The sequence below is a fragment of the Prionailurus viverrinus genome, chromosome B3 (assembly GCF_022837055.1).
Source record: "Prionailurus viverrinus isolate Anna chromosome B3, UM_Priviv_1.0, whole genome shotgun sequence".
NCBI lineage: Eukaryota > Metazoa > Chordata > Mammalia > Carnivora > Felidae > Prionailurus > Prionailurus viverrinus.
The window spans coordinates 68,885,456-68,911,332 of NC_062566.1; the positions used below are offsets into that span (position 1 = coordinate 68,885,456).

Genomic DNA, 25,877 nt, shown 5'->3' on the forward strand with positions numbered 1-25,877 from the left:
GGCTCCCCCACAGGGCTTAAACTCACAAACTGTGAGATCATGAATTGAGCCAAAATCAAGAGTTGAATGCTTAACCAACTGAGCCACCCAGGCACCCCAAGAAATTTTTTGACTCAGTAAACAACAAATGAAAAACAAATATAAAATTCAATACAAATCAAATGAGATATAATAAAATTATTAGGGATACAGAGGAAAGATTCATTCATTCATAAAAATGATAGCAATTTTTGAGGAGAGACTTAAAGGAAAAATAATATTTGAAAGGCTGATAATTCCAAGCTGAAAGAATGTCATGTGCAGACACACAGGTGCATAAAACAGTATTAAGAAATCTCAAAGAGTCTATTGTATCTAGAGTCCACAAGGAGATGTAAGAGAAGAACCTGGATACATCATTAAATCTTGAATACCAAACTTCCTCTTAAGAATTTTTATTTATGCATATATTACTTGAATTATTCTTTTTTGATTTGTAAGAGTTGTGCTTTTCTCTCATAAATTTCCTCTTTTTTTTAGTAATCCAAATACTCATGAAAGGTATCAAATTTCAGGTAATCTTGAAAAACAATAGAGCATCTATGCATTCTAAATCAGTTTACGAGGATATGGATTGTTGCAGTGAATGGCTAAGTTAAGCAAAAAGAGGTTACTGCCCTCAAATATGAACTATTTATGGAAAAAGACCTATGGTTGGAATAAATATAAAAGTAAAAGTATTGGAAATAGATTATAATGTTAGGGGCAATAGGATTCATTCTGTGTTGAGAAGAAAAGTTTGGTTCAAAAAGTAAGCAAGGATAATTTTTGCTTTGGGGCTTTACTTAGGCCACCCTTAAAATCACCACTTTTTCCTCCAACACACAGACGTGCCAGGGATCAAACATGAGATGGCAAACCCAGGGACGTTACAAAACAAGCTTGAGTAGTGAGCGATGGAAAGATACGTCCTTCAAAGAAATAAAGGAACCTGTCACACAAAAATGGAACATTCATCCCCTTTCCTTTCAGTTACAAAGTTCCTGAGGTCCCCAGAACATCCCTCCTCCTGATGCTGCACACCTCTGATCGGCCACCCTCAGCAGAGGTCAGGGGAGCCATGAGGAACCACACCACTGTCACCGAGTTTGTCCTGCTGGGACTCTCAGATGCCTGTGAGTTACAGATGCTCATCTTCCTGGGGCTGCTCCTGACCTACCTCCTCACTCTGCTGGGGAATCTCCTCATCGTGGGCATCACCCTCGTGGACAGGCGCCTCCACACCCCCATGTACTACTTCCTCCGCAACTTTGCTGTCCTGGAGATCTGGTTCACCTCGGTCATCTTCCCCAAGATGCTGACCAACATCCTGACTGGATACAAGACCATCTCTCTCCCAGGCTGTTTCCTACAAAGTTTCCTCTATTTCTCCCTGGGCACCACAGAGTTCTTCCTACTGGCAGTGATGTCCTTTGACAGGTATGTGGCCATATGTAACCCCTTGCGTTATGCAACCATCATGAGCAAAAGGGTCTGTGTGAAGTCAGTTCTTTGTTCATGGATGGCAGGATTCCTTCTCATTGTCTTTCCAAGTTCCATCACTTTTCATCAGCCATTTTGTGGCCCCAATGTCATTAACCATTTCTTTTGTGACAACTTTCCACTCCTGGAACTCATATGTGCAGACACGAGTCTGATAGAGCTTCTGGGTTTTATTGCGGCCAACCTCAGTTTGCTGGGCACTCTGTCCGTGACGGCCACCTGCTACAGCCACATCCTCCACACCATCCTGCGCATCCCCTCGGCCAAGGAGAGGCAGAAAGCCTTCTCAACCTGCTCCTCCCACATCATTGTTGTGTCTCTCTTCTATGGAAGCTGCATCTTCATGTACATCCGGTCAGGCAAGGGAAAAGAGGGGGAGGACAGGAACAAGGTGGTGGCCTTGCTCAACACCGTGGTGACCCCGATGCTCAATCCCTTCATCTACACCCTGCGGAACAAGCAGGTGAAGCAGGTGTTTAAGGAGCAGGTAAACAAGCTCTTCTTATAAACCTGTGGAATTAAGAGGCTGAAACTAATGTTCCCAGGAAGGCTAACACGATTCAGGCCCCTGCAAGAAATGGAGACTTTCCCACTTAGAAAATTCTCTGCTGCCATGTTTCTGGGGTGCCAGTCACTATGCAACTCAGCATAAACTCATAAGCTCTCTAGATCCCCAAAGCATTTTTATTAATTATCAGATTTGAATTATTCTCTTCATTCCATCTGTGTCTGCCTGGCTTCCCAACAGAATACAAAGAGCTCTTTGGGAGCAGGTCCCAGCTCTGTAATTCACCACAAGCCTCAAGCACCAACCCATTGTCATTGACCATATAAATACTCAATAAGTACTTGCACCCTAACTGGTTCTTTGGGGTCTGTTGCTCCAACACCCTCAGACGAGAGGGTGCTAACAGTTCTCTGTTAGCACTGCCCTCATTTCACACTTGTGCTCCTCTCACAGTAATACATCAGCAAGAACTCAACAGAGGACTAAGCCCAATTGCTTATTATTTTGTACACAAACTTCTTATGCTTTTTTAAATTAAAATTGATAGAAATTCCTCGTTCCTATCGATAACAGCTCTTCTACCTACTGGTTGGTTACTTCTCTGAGCCTCAGTCTTCCCATCTGTAAAACGGGGACACAATGTGCATTCCAAAGGATTCTGATGAATGTCAGAGGAGATGTTCTATGCAAAGTGCCTCAAACAGTGATTGGCACACAGTAAGGCCTCAATGAATGTTAGTTCTTTCCTTCCATTTCTCATCCTACCTTCTGTCTCTTCCTTCTGAATTTCATACCATTGACAACTGGTCACCCTCAAAATGCCATAATGAATTGCGTATCCCAAATGTTATCTTAAATATTATATAAAGTGAAATATACTACTTGACCTATTGAAATTTGATACTAGAGTGTTCACCACTTTGGCGATGGCAAAAATAAAGCTATATTAACAAATAAACAAATATTACATAAGTAATGAAATCAATTACTGTATTTACTTGTTCCAAAATAATGATTACACAAAGGTCATGCTCAAGGATGCACTATGTGGCCTGGGATATAAAATTTATTTTATGCCTTTGAAAGATTTGAAATCTAACAAGGAAGATAGAAACACACAAGAACTATAATTCAGGGTAGAAACGATCTGTGTAAGAAAAAATCATGTGTGACTCTTTGACAACAAATTTGTAAAACAGAAGGAAATGGATGATTTCCTAGAAAAAGAAAATTACCAAAAAATCTAAAAAGAAATAGAAAAATTAATTAGACAAATTACCACAGAATGGATTGAAAATGGGATTACATACTTCTATAAACTCAAAACATATGTCCTCAATAACAAAAACAAGCAACCCAATTCTACAAATGGCTGAATACACATGAAAAGGTGTGCAAGGTGTGAATTGCAATTCACAATTCACATTGTGAATTTGTACTCAAATTCACAATGAACTTACTGCTTCATACCCATTAAGATGGGTGGTATTTTTTATTTAGTTTATTTATTTTTAATTTTTTTTAAGTAGGCTCCACACCCAAACTAGGGCTTGAAATCACAACCCTGAGATCAAGAGTCACATGCTCTACTGACTGAGCCAGGCAAGCATCCCTGGCTGGTATTTTCTAAATGTGAAAAACAGAGAATAACAAGTGTTGGCAACAATGTGAACAAATTGGAGCTCTTGTGCATTGCTGGTGGGAATGGAAAATGGTGCAGCCACTGTGGAAAACACTAGGGCACTTCCTGAAAAATAAACATAGATTTACTATCCAATCCAGCCATTCCACTTCTGGGTATATGCTCAAAAGGACTGAAAGCAGGGACTCAAACAGATACTTGTACATCCACGTTTATAGCACCATTACTCACAATAACCAAAATATGGGGACAACTCAAATGTCTGTTGATGAATGAATGGATCAACAAAATGTGCTATAGACATACATGGAAGCCGGATGCCTTCCCAGGTGAGTTCTTCCAAACATTTAAAGAAATATTAGTACCTATTCTTTTGAAGATTTTCCAAAAAATAGAAATGGAAGGAAGCTTCCAAACCCATTCTGTGAAGTCAGCATTACCTTGAGGCCAAAACCAGACAAAGACCCCACTAAAAAGGATAATTATAAGCCAATTTCCCTGATGCAAAATTTCTCAAAAATTCTCAATAAGATACTAGCAAATTGAATCCAACACTATATTAAAAGAATTATTCACCAGGTCAAGTGGGATTTATTCCTGGGCTACAGGGTGGTTCAATGTCCACAAATCAATCAACGTGATACACCACATTAATAAAAGAGAGAATAAGAACCACATGATCTTCTCAATAGATGCAGAAAAGCATTTGACAAAATACATCATCTTTTTTTAAATAAAAACCCTCAAGAAAGTAGGGGTAGAAGGAACATACTTCACCATAATAAAGGCCATATACGAGGGGCACCTGGGTGCCTCAGTCGGTTAAGCGTCCGACTTCAGCTCAGGTCATGATCTCACAGTTCATGACTTAGAGTCCCCGTCGGGCTCTGTGCTAATGGCTCAGAGCCTGGAGCTTGCTTCAGATTTTGTGTCTCCTTCTCTCTCTGCCCCTCCCCGCTCACCCTCTGTCTCTGTCTCTCTCTCAAAAAAATAAACATTATTAATTAATTAATTAATTTTATAAAAGGCCATATATGAAAGACCCACAGCTGATATCATCCTCAACAGGGAAAACCTGAGCACTTTCCCCCTAAGATCAGGAGCATGACAGGGATGTCCACTCTCACCACTGTTGTTCAATATAGTGTTGGAAGTCCTAGCCTCAGCAATCAGACAACAAAAAGAAATAAAAGGCATACAAATATGCAAGGAAGAAGTCAAACTTTCACTCTTTGCAGACTACATGATAATCTATGTGGAAAATCCAAAAGACTCCACCAAAAGTCTGCTAGAACTGACCCATGAATTCAGCAAAGTCGCAGGATATAAAACCAACATACAGAAATCGGTTGCATTTCTATACACCAATATGAAGCAGCACAAAGAGAAATCCAGGAATCGACCCCATTTACATTTGCATCAAAACCCATAAGATACCTTGGAATAAACCTAACGAAAGAGATAAAAGATCTGTATGCTGAAAACTATAGAAAGCTTCTGAAAGATCTGGAGAAGACACAAATGGAAAAACATTCCATGCTCATGAATTGAAAAAATACACAAAAATAAATTTGAAATGGATGAAAGACCTAAATGTAAGACAGGAAACCACCAAAATCCTAGAGAAGAAAACAAGTGGCAACGTCTTTGGCTTTGGCCACCGCAACTTCTTATGAGACATTTTTCTGGAGGCAAGTGAAACAAAAGCAAGCATGAACTACTGGGACTTCATCAAGATAAAAACCTTCTGCACAGCGAAGGAAACAACCCACAAAACTAAAAGTCACCCAACGCAATGGAAGAAGATCTTTGCAAACGACATTTTGGATAAAGGGTTGGTATCCAAAATCTATAAAGAACTTATCAAACTCAAAACCCAAAAAACAAATAATCCAGTGAAGAAAGGGGCAGAAGACATGAATAGACGCTTTTCCAAAGAAGACATCCGGATTCCTAACAGACACATGAAAAGATACTCAATATCACATCATCAGGGAAATACAAATCAAAACCACAATGAGATACTACCTCATCCCTGTCAGAATGGATCAAATTAACTCATGAAACAACAGATGTTGGCAAGGATGCAGACAAAGGGGAACGCTTTAGCTCTGTTGGTAGGATTGCAAACTGTTGCAGCCACTGAGGAAAACAGTATGGAGGTTCTTCAAAAAATAAAAAAGAGAACTACCCTATGACCCAGAAATTGCACTACTAGGAAATTATCCAAAGGACACAGGAGTGGTGATTCGAAGGGGCACATGTACCCCAATGTTTGTAGCAGCACTATCTCAAATAGCCAAATTATGGAAAGAGCCCGAAAGTCCATTGCATGATGGACTAGAGTGTATTATGTTAAGCAAAATAAGTCAGTCAGAGAAAGAGAAATACATGATTTCATGCAGATGTGGAATTTAAGAAACAAACAGTTGGGGGTGCCTGGGGGCTCAGTCAGTTAAGAGTTTGACTCTTGATTTAGGTTCAGGTCATAATCTCACAGTTCGTGAGATTGAACCCTGATTGGTGCCTGCTTAGGATTCTCTCACCTCTTTCTGCTCCTTCCTCGCTCATGTGTGCGAGTGCACGCTATCTCTCTCTCTCTCACTCTCTCTCTCTCTCCCTCACACACACAAACACACCGACACACACACACACACACACACACACACACACACACACTAAATAAATAAGTACGTAAATAAATAAATAAACTTAAAAAAATTTTTGAACAAAAAACCCAGCAAGCAAACAGATAAGAAACAAAACATGAACATACAGGAAAGGAGGGGGGAGGAAATAAGATAAAAACAGAAAGGGAAGCAAACCATGAGAGACTCTTAAATATAGAAAACAAACAGGATTGCTGGAGGGGAGTTGGGGGAGAGGATGGGCTAAATGGGTGGTGGGCATGAATGAGGGCACGTGTTGGGATGAGCACTGGGTGTTAGATGTAAGTGATGAATCACTAAATTCTATCCTACCTATTCTATTCTATCCTATGAGTTCTCCTTCAGAACACTAGTCACAATAGTAATTATTAGTGTGATTGCTTAATGTCTTTGGTCCCCACAAGACTCTGCCTATACTTCGCTGGTGTGTAGACCAGTACTTGCCACACAATAAGCACTCAACAAATATTTGTTGAGTGTTTTAATAATTGCACCTCTTTGTTATCATTAAACTTCATCAGGAGTTTTGAGTTCCTCAGCCAGAACAAAGGAAACTCTCACTCTCAAAGTTGAAGAAAGTTAGAGGTAAGGGACCTCCTCAGGTCCCTATTACCACGGATGGTAATGAATCCCAGGGGAAGCACAGCTCCATCCTACAAGAGAAGAGGGAGACACTCTAGACCGGCTAAGTTTGAGCTGTGTACCCAGTATATCTCTGAGTTCCATGGAGACCAAACAGAACCTCAGGCAGCCCAGGCCCGATGCCAGCTCCACAGAGACAAGGAGTCTGCCACTAATAGGTTACCCCAGAATTCTCTATGGGCACCATGCCCCTGGAAGGGCATGTACCATTCTGCTTAGAAGCCTCTTAAGCCCAACTGAAAATGAGTCATATGAGTCTCAACATTGATGTCTGTCTCTGCCTTAGTTTAGGAGAGATGGGTGAATAATTGATGATGTTTCTACATCCATTTCCCCAGGAAAGTGTTCCAGCAGAGATGCTATGATGGGGCAGAAGCAACAGAAACTTCCTGAAAAACTGGTGACTCCAGAAGTTCTGGGGAACGCCCAGAGATGAGCTATCTGGGGATGTTGGTGACCAAGGAGTCACGGAGCATTTCTTAAGGAAGACTGGTTGTTGGAAACATGGAGGTTTGGGACACGTGCGGTACAAAGAGGACAGGGCCCGCCTATGTCCATGACCTTCCGACCATGTTACAGCTCTGGAGCTTCCTTCATTTTGAATCCCTGGTGGATCCCCCAAGAAACATAGTCCTTGGGCAACATTGCAGAGCCAGGAGCTTCCTCTGAAAACCAGGAGTCTCCATCATCACAACTGCCTTGAAGACAATAGAACACCTCACCTGGCAGCTAGTGAGGTAACCTGCATGGGTGCAATTTTTGGAATGGGGGAAGGGGAATCCGACTGCTCTGGACACCCTGCCCAGAAACCTGTCATGTGTTTACAGGTGCCACAGGCAGGCTACCGCCCAGCTGACCTCTTTGATTCTTTTCATCATTCTCACTATCTTGACCCAGGTCCAGCTCATGAGTCCCAGAATCTCTAAAGCTTTTGTTTACCGTTTTCATGGACAGCCATTGGTTTCCCCTTTGTCTCTCCTGAAACGTTCTGCCCAACTCTTAACACAAATGGGCTGACTGTGCTGGTTCCTCTTATGAGTTTGAACTTGTTATTTCATAAGCAAACATTACAATAATTAAAAGAGGAAAGAAAAAATCACCCACGATCCTCCCATCCTGATTGGCAATCATGTTCCTTTTCCCAGGTTCTCATCCAGTCCTTCTCCATGAAAATACATATGTCACGTAGCTATAATGTCGTATGTTATCACTTTTCTGATGCAATCTGATCACATTAGGTCCTGCTCCTGTCTTGGATGGAGTCACCTCCTCCCTATAGAAGCTCGCCTCAACCTGTCATTTCTATGAAGAACAACCAGTGACAAGCTTGTGTAGTTCTGTATCCAGATCTCTAAGGACAATATTAAGTAATGTAAAACAGAGAAGTGACAATCACTTAAAACAAAGATATATACTCTCCAAATTTGAAATTGAGTGATGAACAATCTTGGATATCACTGTTAATTGTTACGATTCTTTGTTATCATTATTAGGATATTATCCCCAAAAATTAAGCATGATGCCTCATCTGCGAATATATGCTCTCTCCCACACTATGTATCATAGCATATAGTTTCATAGCACATGCATCCCTTGAAAAGTATCAGCCAAATAACAGATTAACAAAATGTTTATAATAACGTGACACTAATATGTCAGAAGGAAAGAGGTACAAAATACATAATCTCTGAGCATGGTATGTAAAGCAATAAACACTGTTATTAAACACTAAGAATGGAAAAAATACAATAGAAGTAAATCAAAATCTGAATAAAAATGTCTCTGTGGGGCTACATGTGAAATTTTTGCTCCGTTTCCTATGGATTTTCTATGTTTCCTAAGCTTTCCCTAATGAGCTGATAATATCTTTGTATTTTTTAAACAGTTTGTTTCAGTACATATTGCCCAAGTCACGGTATCTTTTCTCCAATTTTACTCTGATTTCCTCTTATTATCGTCCCACTAGAGTTTCAGTCACAAAGGAGGAAATGAACATACCTAACACTATGTGAGTGCTTGCTCTGTGGCTAGCCTTGTGCTAAGTGTTGGAAATGCATTATTTATTTAAGTTGTGGGAGAACTTTTTACAAAGGTGCTCTTACTGTGCCCACCAAGGAAACAGTTTTGGTTAGGTAGATAACGGTCCCAGACTTGTTGGTGAATGATGGAGCTCAGGTGCAACCACCATCTCTAACTTAAATGCCTTCTGTAACCAGCTATAGGGTAAGTATTCCACCAATGCTTTCTATCAAGGTCTGTGATACATCGGGTACAGGATTTGCAGTGGCATACATTTTAATACACTTGAGAGACCCCCCTGTAGCGGTGGGATGAATATGAGAAAAGAATGAAAGGAGTTTAACACGGAGTTTCCTAATAGAAACAGAGAAATGGGAAAACTTTTCCCAAGGACTCCCCCAAAATTGATTTACGTTTCGTCAAAGTATGTGTGACTTGATGCTAACTGCATGAGATCTGGACAACCAGCCTGAGAAGGGAGACAAAGGGACTCAGAGATCAAAGAATTAAAGGATTCCTTCAGCTCTGAATCCCTCTTTCCTTTCAGTTCCAAGTGTCCTTGGGTCGCCAGAACATCCCTCCTCCTGATGCTTCACACCTCTGATTGGCCACCCTCAGCAGAGGTCAGAGGAGCCATGCGTAACTACACCGCTGTCACCGAGTTTGTCCTGCTGGGACTCTCAGATGCCTGTGAGTTGCAGATGCTCATCTTCCTGGGGCTGCTGCTGACCTACCTCCTCACTCTGCTGGGGAATCTCCTCATCGTGGGCATCACCCTCGTGGACAGGCGCCTCCACACCCCCATGTACTACTTCCTCCGCAACTTTGCTGTCCTGGAGATCTGGTTCACCTCGGTCATCTTCCCCAAGATGCTGACCAACATCCTGACTGGATACAAGACCATCTCTCTCCCAGGCTGTTTCCTACAAAGTTTCCTCTATTTCTTCCTGGGCACCACAGAGTTCTTCCTACTGGCAGTGATGTCCTTTGACAGGTATGTGGCCATATGTAACCCCTTGCGTTATGCAACCATCATGAGCAGAAGGGTCTGTATACAGCTGGTTCTTTGTTCATGGATGGCAGGATTCCTTCTCATTGTCTTTCCAAGTTCCATCATACTTCAGCAGCCATTTTGTGGCCCCAATGTCATTAACCATTTCTTTTGTGACAACTTTCCACTCCTGGAACTCATATGTGCAGACACGAGTCTGATAGAGCTTCTGGGTTTTATTGCGGCCAACCTCAGTTTGCTGGGCACTCTGTCCGTGACGGCCACCTGCTACAGCCACATCCTCCACACCATCCTGCGCATCCCCTCAGCCAAGGAGAGGCAGAAAGCCTTCTCAACCTGCTCCTCCCACATCATTGTTGTGTCTCTCTTCTATGGAAGCTGCATCTTCATGTACATCCGGTCAGGCAAGGGAAATGAAGGGGAGGACAGGAACAAAGTGGTGGCCTTGCTCAACACCGTGGTGACCCCGATGCTCAATCCCTTCATCTACACCCTGCGGAACAAGCAGGTGAAGCAGGTGTTTAAGGAGCAGGTAAACAAGCTCTTCTTATAAACCTGTGGAATTAAGAGGCTGAAACTAATGTTCCCAGGAAGGCTAACACGATTCAGGCCCCTGCAAGAAATGGAGACTTTCCCACTTAGAAAATTCTCTGCTGCCATGTTTCTGGGGTGCCAGTCACTATGCAACTCAGCATAAACTCATAAGCTCTCTAGATCCCCAAAGCATTTTTATTAATTATCAGATTTGAATTATTCTCTTCATTCCATCTGTGTCTGCCTGGCTTCCCAACAGAATACAAAGAGCTCTTTGGGAGCAGGTCCCAGCTCTGTAATTCACCACAAGCCTCAAGCACCAACCCATTGTCATTGACCATATAAATACTCAATAAGTACTTGCACCCTAACTGGTTCTTTGGGGTCTGTTGCTCCAACACCCTCAGACGAGAGGGTGCTAACAGTTCTCTGTTAGCACTGCCCTCATTTCACACTTGTGCTCCTCTCACAGTAATACATCAGCAAGAACTCAACAGAGGACTAAGCCCAATTGCTTATTATTCTGTACACAAACTTCTTATGCTTCTTTTTATTAAAATTGATAGAAATTCCTCATTCCTATCGATAACAGCTCTTCTACCTACTGGTTGGTTACTTCTCTGAGCCTCAGTCTTCCTGTCTCTTGTGCATTGCTGGTGGGAATGGAAAATGGTGCAGCCACTGTGGAAAACTCTAGGGCACTTTCTCAAAAATAAACATAGATTTACTATACAATCCAGCCTGGGTATATACCTAAAAGGACCAAAAGCAGGGACTTAAAGAGATATTTGTACATTCACGTTTATAGCAGCATTATTCACACTAACCACAAATATGGGGACAACTCAAATATCTGCTGATGAATAAAAGGATCAACAAAATGTGCTATAAACATACAATGGGGTATTATTCTGCCTTGAACAGGAAGGAAATTGTGACACATGCTCCAAAATGGATGAATCTTGAAGACATTCTGCTAAGTGAAAGAAGCCAGACACAAAAGTACAAATATTGGATGATGCCATTTATGTGAGGTATCTAGAGTAGTCAGAATCATGGAGACAGAAAGTAGACTGGTGGGAATCAGGGGCTATAGGTGGGGGTGGGAATGCATATTGTTTAATGGATGCAGAGTTTTGGTTTCAGATGATGAAAAGGGTCTGAGAGGGGTAGTGCTGATGATTGCACAGCACTGTGAATGCCGCTGAGCCGTACACTTTAAAATGGTCAAAATGGTCAATTTTATCTTCCATGTATTCTACCACAGTAAGAAAAATAGAGATTCCAGATAGAGCAAAACTATTTTATCTTTGACTCTCCCTCTTTCTCTTATATCAGACAGCCAATCCATTGGCAAATTCTGTAGATTATGCCTTCAAAATATACACAGCACCCCACCACTTCTAACCACCACCACCACTACTGTCTTTGTCCGTATCACCTTCTGTTTCCTCTAGGTTCTCCATCCCCTACTTGCCACCACCCCCCTGTCCCATATCCCTGGAAGAGGGCAGGGGTGGAAAACACAGGCAAGGGGGAGGTGGGCATACAGAGTTAAGGCAGATGAAGCCAACAGCACACACCTTTTCCCTCTGAAGATTTCCCACCTGAAAGAGGCCTTAAGTGGAGCAAGGAGTACCTTTTCACTTTCAGTGATGTTCAGAATTTTAACAATTACATAGAATTGGGCAACGTAATAACCCGATTCTTTGGACTTATAGCGAATGGAGAACTTCTAAAATAATATGAGTGGCCAGAAAATTCATCATACATATCCTGAATCCCATCCACTGGTCAAGGGAAAGAGAACTGTAGGAAGAATTGTTTGAATGGGTATGTAGGAAGGGGGGTAGATGGAAAATGCATATTACTAATAGGGGGTTATTATTCATAATATACAAAGACAAACCACCCAATAGATAAAGAGCAAAGGATATGCATAGATACTTCACAGAAAAGCAAACACAAAGAGCCAATCAATAAGGCAAGATGGTCAACCATAGTAATAGGACAATTCAAATTAAAATAATAATCCTTTTGATGATTGACGTATTTTTCATTTTTAAAGGTAATAATGGAGCTGGAGTATATTATGCTAAGCCATGTAAGTCAGTCAGAGAAAGACAGACACCATATGATTTCAGTCATATATGGAATTTAAAGGAAAAAAAAAACAGATGAACACGTGGGAAGGTAAAAAAAAAAAGAGAGAAAGAGAGGAAAACAAACCATAGGACACTCTTTTTTTTTTTATTTTTTTTTCAACGTTTATTTATTTTTGGGACAGAGAGAGACAGAGCATGAACAGGGGAGGGGCAGACACAGAATCGGAAACAGGCTCCAGGTTCTGAGCCATCAGCCCAGAGCCTGACGCAGGGCTCGAACTCACAGAGTACAAGATCGTGACCTGGCTGAAGTCGGACGCTTAACGACTGCGCCACCCAGGCGCCCCGACACTCTTAACAAAAGAGAACAAACTGAAGGTTGATGGAGGGAGGTGGGTGGAGGATTGGGGTAAATGGCCGATGGGTATTAAGAAGGGCAGTTGTTATGGTGAGCACCGGTTGTTACACATAAGTGATGAATCACTAAATTCTACTCCTGAAGCCAAAAAAAAATTAAAAAGTAGTAATGGTGTTATATTTACATTTTAAAGAGTACTATGGCTTTAATATTTACTGAAACGTACAGATGAAATGACATGATGTCTGGGATTTGTTTCACAATAATATGGGAAAGGGGAAACTGGGGGTGTGTGTAGGTGAAACAAGAATGGACATGACTTAGTTATTGTCAAAGTTAGGTAATGATTATATGGAGGTTCATTATATAACCTCTCTACTTTTGTATATGTTTGAAATTTAATAAAAAGTTAAAAAGATAACAGAAATACTTCAAACAAGAGGTAACTTGAGTAGTATACATGGCAATGCAACAAGAAAAAATATGTAAGAGATGTTGCACAGGCAGAACCTGCTAGGGCTTGGGTACTAAAGAGGAAAAACGATCACAGGAAAAAACAGAATTAAAGGAGAGCCCCGGATATTGAGTCTAGGTAATCCAAAAGATGTTATCACAGAAACAAAGCAGTAAGGAGAAAAGCTGGCTTAGGAGGTTCAGAGTTGGTCCTGTCTTAGGCAACTGTATTGTGGACACAGCAAACTTGGGATAAGCATGTTGACTAGGACAAGGACTCTTTTTTTTTTTTTTTTTTAATGTTAGATTGTTGGTTGGTTGGTCATTTTTTTGAAATAGAGAGCACCAGTCGGGGAGGGGCAGAGACAGAAGGGGACACAAGATCTGAAGCAGGCGGGGCTCGAACTCATGAACTAACCAACTAACAAACTGTGAGATCATGGTCTGAGCTGAAGTTGGGCACTCAACCGACCAAGCCACCCAGGCACCCCATGAGACAAGGAACTCTTCGTAACAATTTCTGGTGACAATGGAATTGTCTACTTGTCTATTTCTCATTCTCATTGTTTAGTTTACAGCACAAAAGCTATCCAAAAAGCAGAATTGTCATAGAGCTGAGAAGAAATTGTGATGTTAGTATTTGTAAGCCCGTCACTAACCACTTGGATGATGAAATCTCTATATTCAAATCCAGAGTAACAAATACTACTCTCTAAGACTTTATATGATAATCATTAATGAGTAAACTAAGCTCAAGATTTAGAGTATAAAGAAAGTTCAAAGTAGCTATCATCAGCAGAGAGCTTAAGACCAAAGGCACAGGAAGTAGGATATCTGTACTCAGCTCATCGTGCTTTGAGTACCCCACTATGACACCTCAAAAATAAAAGCTAGAATCCTGAAGAGAACGGTATTCATTATCCATTGTTGTGTAACATACTATCCAAAAACTCAGCACCTTAAAACAACAAGCCTTTATTAGCTCACAGTTTCTGAGGTAGGAATCAGGACATGACTCAACTGGTGCCTCTGGCTCAGGATCTCTCACAAGGCTATAACCAAGGCATAAGCTAAAATGACAGCCACTCAAGGCTCCATCTGGGAGAATATCTGTTTCCAAGTCCCCTCATGTGGCTGCTGACAGGCCTCAAGTCCTTGCTGGCTGTTGTCTAGAGACATCAATTCCTTGACACAGGGGCTTCTCCGCAAGGCAGTTCAAAACAAGGCAGCTGGCTGCCCTCAGAACAATCAAGAGACCAAGAGAGGGCATAGAAGATGGAAACCACAGAATCTTTGGAACATTCTCAGAAGTGACATCTTATCTCTTTTCCTGTGTTCTATTCATTAGGAGCTGGTCACCAGTTCCAGCCACACACAAGGGGAGAGGATTACACAGGGACATGAATACGATACGGTACAGACCCTGGGGCCATCTCAGAGGCTGTCTATCACAAGAAGTATGTAAGACCAATCTGTGACACCAAGTAAATATGCTATCTGATGTCCCACTGAATGTCACAAACTAACAACACAGAGACCGCATTACTTCTGTCGCTATTCTTGTAGCTAGGAGCAAACATAATCTCTATGGAATCTCCAAGAGGCTACAATGCAATCCACCTGTATAATAATTACCTAGACAGAATACTCCATCTTGGGCTCCTATAGAGCAGGGACCATGTCATCTTCATTGTTGGGTTCCCCATGGCTCCTAACACAAGGTGAGTGTTCAATGAATCTTTGAATGGAATTTAAGGTAACAAAGCAATGGCTAAAAGAAGACAAGGCAGGCAAAATGGAGACGGCAGAATCCCAGTGTGACAACTTTTAAGTGGTCTCAGTGGTGGTTCCCTCTTGACAAAACCTGTCCTTTCCTCATTTGACCCTTCCCTCCAAGTTCTGGGACAATCCTGGCTGCAGGCAGGGAGATTTGGGAAAGATTCAGGCCAGCTCTGTGGGACACAGCCTCAGCCTCACTTCCTGGTAGTCCACATTCACCCTGGTGCTCCTTTTATAGTGACTAAACTTTTGCCTTGTTTCTGAAACAAAGGCTCTTGTGCCCAGTCCTGGGAATTGGATCCTGGCCTTCCATTCAGTGCCTCAATCCTGATCCTGAGAACATGCCTATTCTTCCATCCATTGAGGACGTGTTTTTCTACTTAGTTTCTGCCAGTCTGTTCCCCAACCTCTCCAGGAACTATATTCACACTCCTCAACTACCAGCTAGCCAAAAATGTTTGCCACCTGCAGACAGACTTCCCAGATATCTACTGGTTGCAGTCGATTCGAACCACCAACCACTCCCTTCCTCAAGGATCCCCTTTCTGTGCTCTGCCTCTGCCTGCCTCGCCAGGCCTGGTCATTTCCAAGGTTTTATACCCTGGCCACACTTCCTTTTCTCATACCCTCAATCCACATTTGCCTGCCCCTATTTTTTCTCCTACTCTATTGACTCTTCATCAAAAGTGATGACAGTTTTCCTATGTGATTTTCCCCCCACACCCTGCAATAAATCCCCTGATCCACTTTCCTGTTCCTCTTGCCTGTTCCAATTTCTTCTTTCTACTATCTGCCAGAGTGATGCCTTTTTAAACTTTTTTTAATGTTTATTTAGTAATGAAAGACAGAGAGAGACAGAGCACGAGCAGGAGAGGGGCAGAGAGAGACACACACACAGAATCAGAAACAGCCTCCAGGCTCTAGCTGTCAGCGCAGAGCCCGACACGGGGCTCAAACCCCTGAACCTCAAGTTCATGACCTGAGCCAAAGTTGGACGCTTAACCAACTGAGCCACCCAGGCATCCTGAATGACGCCTCTTAAAAATTTTTTTTTATTTTTTAACGTTTATTTATTTTTGAGACAGAGACAGAGCATGAAGGGGAGGGTCAGAGAGAGGGAGACACAGAATCTGAAACAGGCTCCAGGCTCTGAGCTGTCAGCACAGAGCCCGACGTGGGGCTCGAACTCACAAACTGTGAGATCATGACCTGAGGCCGCTTAACCGACTGAGCCACCCAGGTGCCCAGAATGATGTCTTTTTAAAACATAAACAAGATCGTGTCCCTTCTCTGCTGAACACCTTCCAATAGCTTCCAGTTGCACTTGGAATGCACCATCCTCCTTACCACACGAGGCTCTCAAGGCTCTGCAAATCTGGAACCCAGCACAACTCTCCAGCCAAATCTCAAATCACTATCATTGTCTTCGTGACTCACTGGCCTTCTTTCTGTGCTTCAAAAACACCACCCCTTTGCCAAATCATGGTCTTGAAATACCATCTTGTCTTTGCCTGGAAATGTCCCAGCCAGTCACCTGGATAACTCCAAGCTCTGCCTTCCAGTGTGGGCTGCACTCATACTTCCTTAGGCTTGCCTTTCCTGGACATCCATCTAAGACAGGTCTCACTCCTTTTTCTTTCCTCAAACACCCACCTCTATGCCTTCATAGCCCTTCTACTGTCTTGTTAGTACATATTTACATATGTTCCTCCTCTGAATTTTAGTGTGAGAAAAAGACTAGTTTTCCAGTTTGGAGGAGAATAAATCAGGTTGTTTTTCTTTCAGATGGCAGGCCCTTTACACAGAAACAAAGATGCACAAAGTAAGGATAAAACCTTGGGCACAAAGTATGGATAAAACCTTGGGATCTTGAGAGTGCCCTCTCAAGATCCAGTGAAGAAAAGGGAGAATCTTTATCATGTAGGGGAGTCAATGTTTTAATTTCTCACCATGCCTCGCAGGTGCCCACTGATGGATGATCACCATTCAAAAGCTACAGGACTCAGAAATCCAGGCCCTTTCTGGTCTGAGTAGAGAAGGAATAAAATTTCTATAAGCATATCCCAGCAGGTATAACCAGGGTAGGCCATGTTCACTCTTTACCCTCGCCTGTCCAACTACTGGGGCCTCCTTGTTATCGGTCACTGGTGTAGTCATAACTCCTACCAGAAGTAAGGTGACTACAAAAGCAGTTTATAGGACATAATGAGGTGTTAGAGAGTGGGTCGCCAACCCTAGTCATCTTACCACATCAAGAATAGCCAGATTCCCAGAGAAACCCTAATCAAATTAACTTCATTCAGTCATTTGAAACAGATAACTGAAAGCCAGTCACTCATTTGGCTTTTCGAACACATCATTGGCTCCTAAAATCATACTACTTCAGTCAATTTATCTCAGCCGGTTTTACCCACTCTAGGCAGTAGTTTGGTGACCAAAGAGAGAAGGTGGTATCACAGAGTAGCTTTCACTTGACTGGGTCAATGACTAAGATGGGGACAGTCCCAAGGCCCTCTTACCAAGGTTCTCCCAATGGAGAGGAAATTCCATGGGGACTGGAGCATGTGTGTTTCATTCACCACTCATAGTCATCCTCAGTGCACAGCACAGAGCCTGACACATAGTAGGTGCTCAATATGTGTTGAATGAAGGATTAACTAATTAATTAAAGTGTTTCATCCCCCACATGCCAACTCATCCTACAGGTCTCAGCTTCATAGAACTTCATCAGGAACAACTTCCCTTGTACTTCAGCCTAGCTCAGGCTATCTTATGAGCTCTCCTTCAGAACACTAGTCACAATAGCAATTACTTATTAGTGTGATGGCTTAATGTCTTTGGTCCCCACAAGACTCTGCCTATACTTCGCTGGTGTGTAGACCAGTACTTGCCACACAATAAGCACTCAACAAATATTTGTTGAGTGTTTTCATAATTGCACTTCTTTGTTATCATTAAACTTCATTAGGAGTTTTGAGTTTCTCAGCCAGAACAAAGGAAACTCTCACTCTCAAAGTTGAAGAAAGTTAGAGGTAAGGGACCTCCTCAGGTCCCTATTACCACGGATGGTAATGAATCTCAGGGGAAGCACAGCTCCATCCTACAAGAGAAGAGGGAGACACTCTAGACCGGCTAAGTTTGAGCTGTGTACCCAGTATATCTCTGAGTTCCATGGAGACCAAACAGAACCTAAGGCAGCCCAGGCCCGATGCCAGCTCCACAGAGACAAGGAGTCTGCCACTAATAGGTTACCCCAGAATCCTCTATGGGCACCATGCCCCTGGAAGGGCATGTACCATTCTGCCTAGAAACCTCTTGAGCCCAATTGAAGATGAGTCATATGAGTCTCAACATTGATGTCTGTCTCTGTCTTAGTTTAGGAGAGATGGGTGAATAATTGATGATGTTTCTACATCCATTTCCCCAAGAAAGTGGTCCAGCAGAGATGCTATGATGGGGCAGAAGCAACAGAAACTTCCTGAAAAACTGGTGACTCCAGAAGTTCTGGGGAACGCCCAGAGATGAGCTATCTGGGGATGTTGGTGACCAAGGAGTCACGGAGCATTTCTTAAGGAAGACTGGTTGTTGGAAACATGGAGGTTTGGGACACGTGCGGTACAAAGAGGACAGGGCCCGCCTATGTCCATGACCTTCCGACCATGTTACAGCTCTGGAGCTTCCTTCATTTTGAATCCCTGGTGGATCCCCCAAGAAACATAGTCCTTGGGCAACATTGCAGAGCCAGGAGCTTCCTCTGAAAACCAGGAGTCTCCATCATCACAACTGCCTTGAAGACAATAGAACACCTCACCTGGCAGCTAGTGAGGTAACCTGCATGGGTGCAATTTTTGGAATGGGGGAAGGGGAATCCGACTGCTCTGGACACCCTGCCCAGAAACCTGTCATGTGTTTACAGGTGCCACAGGCAGGCTACCGCCCAGCTGACCTCTTTGATTCTTTTCATCATTCTCACTGTCTTGACCCAGGTCCAGCTCATGAGTCCCAGAATCTCTAAAGCTTTTGTTTACCGTTTTCATGGACAGCCATTGGTTTCCCCTTTGTCTCTCCTGAAACGTTCTGCCCAAATCTTAACACAAATGGGCTGACTGTGCTGGTTCCTCTTATGAGTTTGAACTTGTTATTTCATAAGCAAACATTACAATAATTAAAAGAGGAAAGAAAAAATCACCCACGATCCTCCCATCCTGATTGGCAATCATGTTCCTTTTCCCAGGTTCTCATCCAGTCCTTCTCCATGGAAATACATATGTCACGTAGCTATAATGTCGTATGTTATCACTTTTCTGATGCAATCTGATCACATTAGGTCCTGCTCCTGTCTTGGATGGAGTCACCTCCTCCCTATAGAAGCTCGCCTCAACCTGTCATTTCTATGAAGAACAACCAGTGACAAGCTTGTGTAGTTCTGTATCCAGATCTCTAAGGACAATATTAAGTAATGTAAAACAGAGAAGTGACAATCACTTAAAACAAAGATATATACTCTCCAAATTTGAAATTGAGTGATGAACAATCTTGGATATCACTGTTAATTGTTACGATTCTTTGTTATCATTATTAGGATATTATCCCCAAAAATTAAGCATGATGCCTCATCTGCGAATATATGCTCTCTCCCACACTATGTATCATAGCATATAGTTTCATAGCACATGCATCCCTTGAAAAGTATCAGCCAAATAACAGATTAACAAAATGTTTATAATAACGTGACACTAATATGTCAGAAGGAAAGAGGTACAAAATACATAATCTCTGAGCATGGTATGTAAAGCAATAAACACTGTTATTAAACACTAAGAATGGAAAAAATACAATAGAAGTAAATCAAAATCTGAATAAAAATGTCTCTGTGGGGCTACATGTGAAATTTTTGCTCCGTTTCCTATGGATTTTCTATGTTTCCTAAGCTTTCCCTAATGAGCTGATAATATCTTTGTATTTTTTAAACAGTTTGTTTCAGTACATATTGCCCAAGTCACGGTATCTTTTCTCCAATTTTACTCTGATTTCCTCTTATTATCGTCCCACTAGAGTTTCAGTCACAAAGGAGGAAATGAACATACCTAACACTATGTGAGTGCTTGCTCTGTGGCTAGCCTTGTGCTAAGTGTTGGAAATGCATTATTTATTTAAGTTGTGGGAGAACTTTTTACAAAGGTGCTCTTACTGTGCCCACCAAGGAAACAGTTTTGGTTAGGTAGATAACGGTCCCAGACTTGTTGGTGAATGATGGAGCTCAGGTGCAACCACCATCTCTAACTTAAATGCCTTCTGTAACCAGCTATAGGGTAAGTATTCCACCAATGCTTTCTATCAAGGTCTGTGATACATCAGGTACAGGATTTGCAGTGGCATACATTTTAATACACTTGAGAGACCCCCCTGTAGCGGTGGGATGAATATGAGAAAAGAATGAAAGGAGTTTAACACGGAGTTTCCTAATAGAAACAGAGAAATGGGAAAACTTTTCCCAAGGACTCCCCCAAAATTGATTTACGTTTCGTCAAAGTATGTGTGACTTGATGCTAACTGCATGAGATCTGGACAACCAGCCTGAGAAGGGAGACAAAGGGACTCAGAGATCAAAGAATTAAAGGATTCCTTCAGCTCTGAATCCCTCTTTCCTTTCAGTTCCAAGTGTCCTTGGGTCGCCAGAACATCCCTCCTCCTGATGCTTCACACCTCTGATTGGCCACCCTCAGCAGAGGTCAGAGGAGCCATGCGTAACTACACCGCTGTCACCGAGTTTGTCCTGCTGGGACTCTCAGATGCCTGTGAGTTGCAGATGCTCATCTTCCTGGGGCTGCTGCTGACCTACCTCCTCACTCTGCTGGGGAATCTCCTCATCGTGGGCATCACCCTCGTGGACAGGCGCCTCCACACCCCCATGTACTACTTCCTCCGCAACTTTGCTGTCCTGGAGATCTGGTTCACCTCGGTCATCTTCCCCAAGATGCTGACCAACATCCTGACTGGATACAAGACCATCTCTCTCCCAGGCTGCTTTCTCCAGTTTTTCCTCTATTTCTTCCTAGGCACCACAGAGTTCTTCCTACTGGCAGTGATGTCCTTTGACAGGTATGTGGCCATATGTAACCCCTTGCGTTATGCAACCATCATGAGCAGAAGGGTCTGTATACAGCTGGTTCTTTGTTCATGGATGGCAGGATTCCTTCTCATTGTCTTTCCAAGTTCCATCATACTTCAGCAGCCATTTTGTGGCCCCAACGTCATTAACCATTTCTTTTGTGACAACTTTCCACTCCTGGAACTCATATGTGCAGACACGAGTCTGATAGAGCTTCTGGGTTTTATTGTGGCCAACCTCAGTTTGCTGGGCACTCTGTCCGTGACGGCCACCTGCTATGGCCACATCCTCCACACCATCCTGCGCATCCCCTCGGCCAAGGAGAGGCAGAAAGCCTTCTCAACCTGCTCCTCCCACATCATTGTTGTGTCTCTCTTCTATGGAAGCTGCATCTTCATGTACATCCGGTCAGGCAAGGGAAATGAAGGGGAGGACAGGAACAAGGTGGTGGCCTTGCTCAACACCGTGGTGACCCCGATGCTCAATCCCTTCATCTACACCCTCAGGAATAAACAAGTGATACAGGTGTTTAGCAAGCAATTAAGCAAGCTCCTCTCATAAAGATAAGCTGGGCCTGAATGGGGAAAATTTGTGTCTTGCCTGAACCTCTACAAATGCAGTTCTGTCATGATCTCCATGAACTGTCTCATTCCTGACAATTTTTAACATGTGCTTTAATCTACAGTGGTTTCTTACATATATTATTGAGTCATGCAATCTTCTCAGAGGGTATTGAAAACTCAGTATACCACTACTATGCTGCTAGGTGTTCATGCTTCTGATGCCATGCTGTATCCGAGTTTGTTAATCTTGCCTCATTTTTACGTTATAACGAAGGATAGAATACCTTCTTCACTAGAATTTTCACAATTGATAAAGATCCTCAACAAGAATATATTAATAATAAACTTCAGAAGTAAGACATATATGGAAATATTAATGAGGTGGAATATCCAAGAAATATTAAGCTAAAGAAAGTATCAGGATTTAAAACAGTAAGTCAAGAACTGAGAAATAGAACAATGGAGCTGGATAGATAATCTGGAAAGATAATGCAGTATACATAAGGATCTAGTAGATGATTAAGTACATTTTCTAGTCAGTAGAGAAAAGAAGTTCAAATCAATAAATGATGCCAAGACTATTGGCTATCCAGGTATAAAAGTTCCTTTCAGAGAGATTAGGACTAGGACTAACTTGGTGGTTTATCTGGGGTCAAGGGAGAAGTTAAAGCAGAAGAACAATTTTAAAATGATATACACCTGTGGTGCCTGAGTGGCTCAGTTAAGTGGTTAAGCATCTGACTTTGGCTCAGGTCATGATCTTACAGTTCTGTGAGTTTGAGCCCCAGATAGGGTTCTCTTCTGTTAACGTGGAGCCTGCTTCCAATCGTCTGTCTCCTTCTCTCTGTCCTTCCTCCGCTCACATGTGGGCTCTCTCTCTCAAAAATAAATAAATATTTAAAAAATTTTTCAAGGTGATACACATTTTAAGCACTTAGTTGAAATTAAAACTATAAACAAATATGTATTCACTAATCTATAAATATCCTTTTTTATGAGAATGAGTGTGGTGATTGTTGTAATCTCTTTTGTTTAAACCACGTTCATTGGGTATCCTCTAATTTTCAGGATTTGTTTCAGTAATACAAAAATTTCATAGGTGCTTGGGAAACTGAGAGCAGAATTGTAGAGTTTTTGCTTTTTGTTTGTTTGCCAACCTTCACGGTTCTTGCCCACACCTCAGTCAACCAAATTTTTTCATTATCTGGCTTTATGGAATCTGTTGAAAGGAATCAACTTGGTTTTCATAGATAACTTTGTTGTTATGCTCATGTTTCATTGTTTTATCTTTATTTAGCTAAAATATGTAATTATAATAACAAGTCCAATTATCAAATTGAGGTTTGTGAACAAACAGCTGATTCTTAGTACAAGCCAACTGGTGGGAACAAAAATAGGCATGGGTACTACGGAAGTCTACTAGCTGCAAAGCCAGTAACTACAAGGCATGCTGTGGACATCAATCATTTTGAGAGGCAGTATAGCACAGAGATTGGAAGCCTACCAAAAGATACCGGAAGTCAACCACCTAGGTTCAGATGTCAGATATCTATTAGCCATTGAAGTTTCAGTAAGCAATACTTCTTTGTATCTCAGTAATATATATAGATAATAATAATAGTATCTACCTCATAGAACCCTTATAAACACTAATGCATTAAAATATGTTAGAATGCTTAGCACAGGACTTAGTATGGAAAAAGCACCATGTTAAGTACCAGGTATTATGTTTTACTGAAGGAATGTGTTGAATAAATGAAGGTATAAGAGATCATCTAGTATCTTGAAGAAAAAGTTAAGTTAGATCCTCACTTGATATCTTAAACTGCAACAAATTCAAAATGAATTAAATAAGTATAAACCTTGAAAACATTAAAAAAAAGAAAATTTAGGTAAAAATTGTCTCATTAAAGATGTATAGGGGGCTTCTGGGTGGCTCAGTCAGTTAAGCATCCAACTCTTGATCTCAGCTCAGGTCTTGATCTCATGGTCGTGAGTTCAAGCCCTATACTGGTCTCCACTCTGGGCATGAAGCTTACTTAAAAAAAAAAAAAGATATTTAGGGAGTTTTTTTCCTGAAAGAAACATAAAGATAAATTTATGAATTTGGTTATATAAAATTTTAGACTTCTTCAGAATAAAAAACCATAAATTATGACATGGTCATATGTACTTTCTACCTGCCTGGCATCCATTCCTCATTCTTAAAGTTAAAGGACCCTGACTTTTTTCAGGAAAGGCCCTTCCCATTCTCTGCCCATGTAGCCAAGATGATGCTGACTTCATCCCCAACCAATCAGAGCATGGCCATGGTTATCAGCCCAGGGATGGCTACATTACTAAAATCAGGCCAGTGAGACCAAATGAGTCTCAATTCAGAGATATTTAGGGGAACTGGTGGAAAAGAAACTATGTTGGACTTGAAGCAAGGAGAATATAGGAAAAAAGAGAAGACACAAATTATCAATAAGAAAATAACAAGAGAGTAGACCCCTCTATGGATTCTACAGGCATTAAATGATAATAAAGGAATATTATGAAAAACTCTATGCCGACTTATACGACAACTTAAATAAAATGACACAAAATGGCACAAACTATCAAAGCTCAATCAATATAAAATAGATAACTTAATAGTCCTATATCTTTTAAAGAAATTGCATTTGAAATTTAAACCTCCCACCCCCAACAAAAAAACAAAGGAAAGTTCAGGCCCAGAGGGCTTCACTGGTTAAGTCTACTAATTATAATACCAATGCTACACAAACTTTTGCAGAAAACAGAAGAGGAATAAACACTACCCAAATTAACTTATGAAGTCAGCTTTACCTTCATTTGGCATCAAACTGATTATGGGGGGCGCCTGGGTGGCTCAGACAGTTGAGCATCTGACTCTTGATTTTGGCTCAGATCATGATCCCAGGGTCATGGGTTCCAGCCCTGTGTCTGGCTCTGTGCTGAGCATGGAGCCTGCTTAGCATTTTCTCTCTCTCTTACTCTGCCCCTCTCCTCTGCTAATGCTCTCTTTCTCTGTCTAAAATAACAAAACAACAACAACAAAAAACAATTTGGTTTGATACCAAAATCAGACAAAGATGTTTAAGAAAAGAAAATTACAAATATCCCTCAGGAATATAAATGAAAAAACCTTTAACAAAACTTTGGCAGATTATTTCCAATAATATATCAAAAAGACAATACTTCTTTATCCAAATGAAAGTTATCCTGCAAATATAAGATTGGCTCAACATCCAAAAATCAGTCGTATAATTTACAATATTAACACAATAAAAGGGGAAAAACCACATAATCATCTCATTATATACAGAAAAAACATTTGACAAAATTCAACACTCAGGCATGATTTTTTGTAAGACTCCTAGCAAACTAGAAGAGAATTTCCTCAATCTGATAAAGGGTCTTTATGAAAAACCTACAGTAAACATCATACTAAATGGTGAAAGACTAAATACTTTCTTCCTAAGATTAAGAACAAGGCTTTTACAACTTTTATTCAACACTATACTGGAGGATCCTAGCCAATGCAATTGGTTAAGAAGAAGAAATAAAAGGCATGCATATTTTTTATCATTTAAGGATGCTGAATTTTGTCAAATGCTTTTTTTTCCTCCATCTATTGAGATGATCAAACAATTTTTATACTATAGTTGGTTAATGTGGTATATCACATTTACAGATTTGCAGATGTTGAACCATTTTGGATCCCTGGAATAAATCCCATTTGAGCACAGTGTCTGATCCTTTTAATGTACTGTTAAATTTGGTTTGCTAACTTTTTAAGCTTACTTATCTATTTTTTGAGAGAGAGAGAGTGTGAGACAGGGGCAGAGAGAGAGAGGGAGACAGAGAATCCCAAGCAAGCTCCACACCATCAGCACAGAGTCTGATGCAGGGCTCAAACCCATGAACCGTGAGATCATGACCTGAGCTGAAGTTGGA

General features: G+C 41.5%; 1 protein-coding gene across 1 annotated transcript; it reads left to right on the forward strand.

The window, feature by feature from the left end:
• The first annotated feature begins 1,051 nt into the window (after positions 1–1,051).
• On the forward strand, positions 1,052–21,989 carry LOC125168199 (uncharacterized). Its single transcript, XM_047863116.1, has 3 exons — positions 1,052–1,458; positions 9,549–9,995; positions 20,898–21,989. Exons 1-3 carry the CDS (start codon positions 1,052–1,054, stop codon positions 21,913–21,915), a joined length of 1,872 nt encoding a protein of 623 aa, XP_047719072.1. The 3' UTR covers positions 21,916–21,989.
• Positions 21,990–25,877: the final 3,888 nt, after the last annotated feature.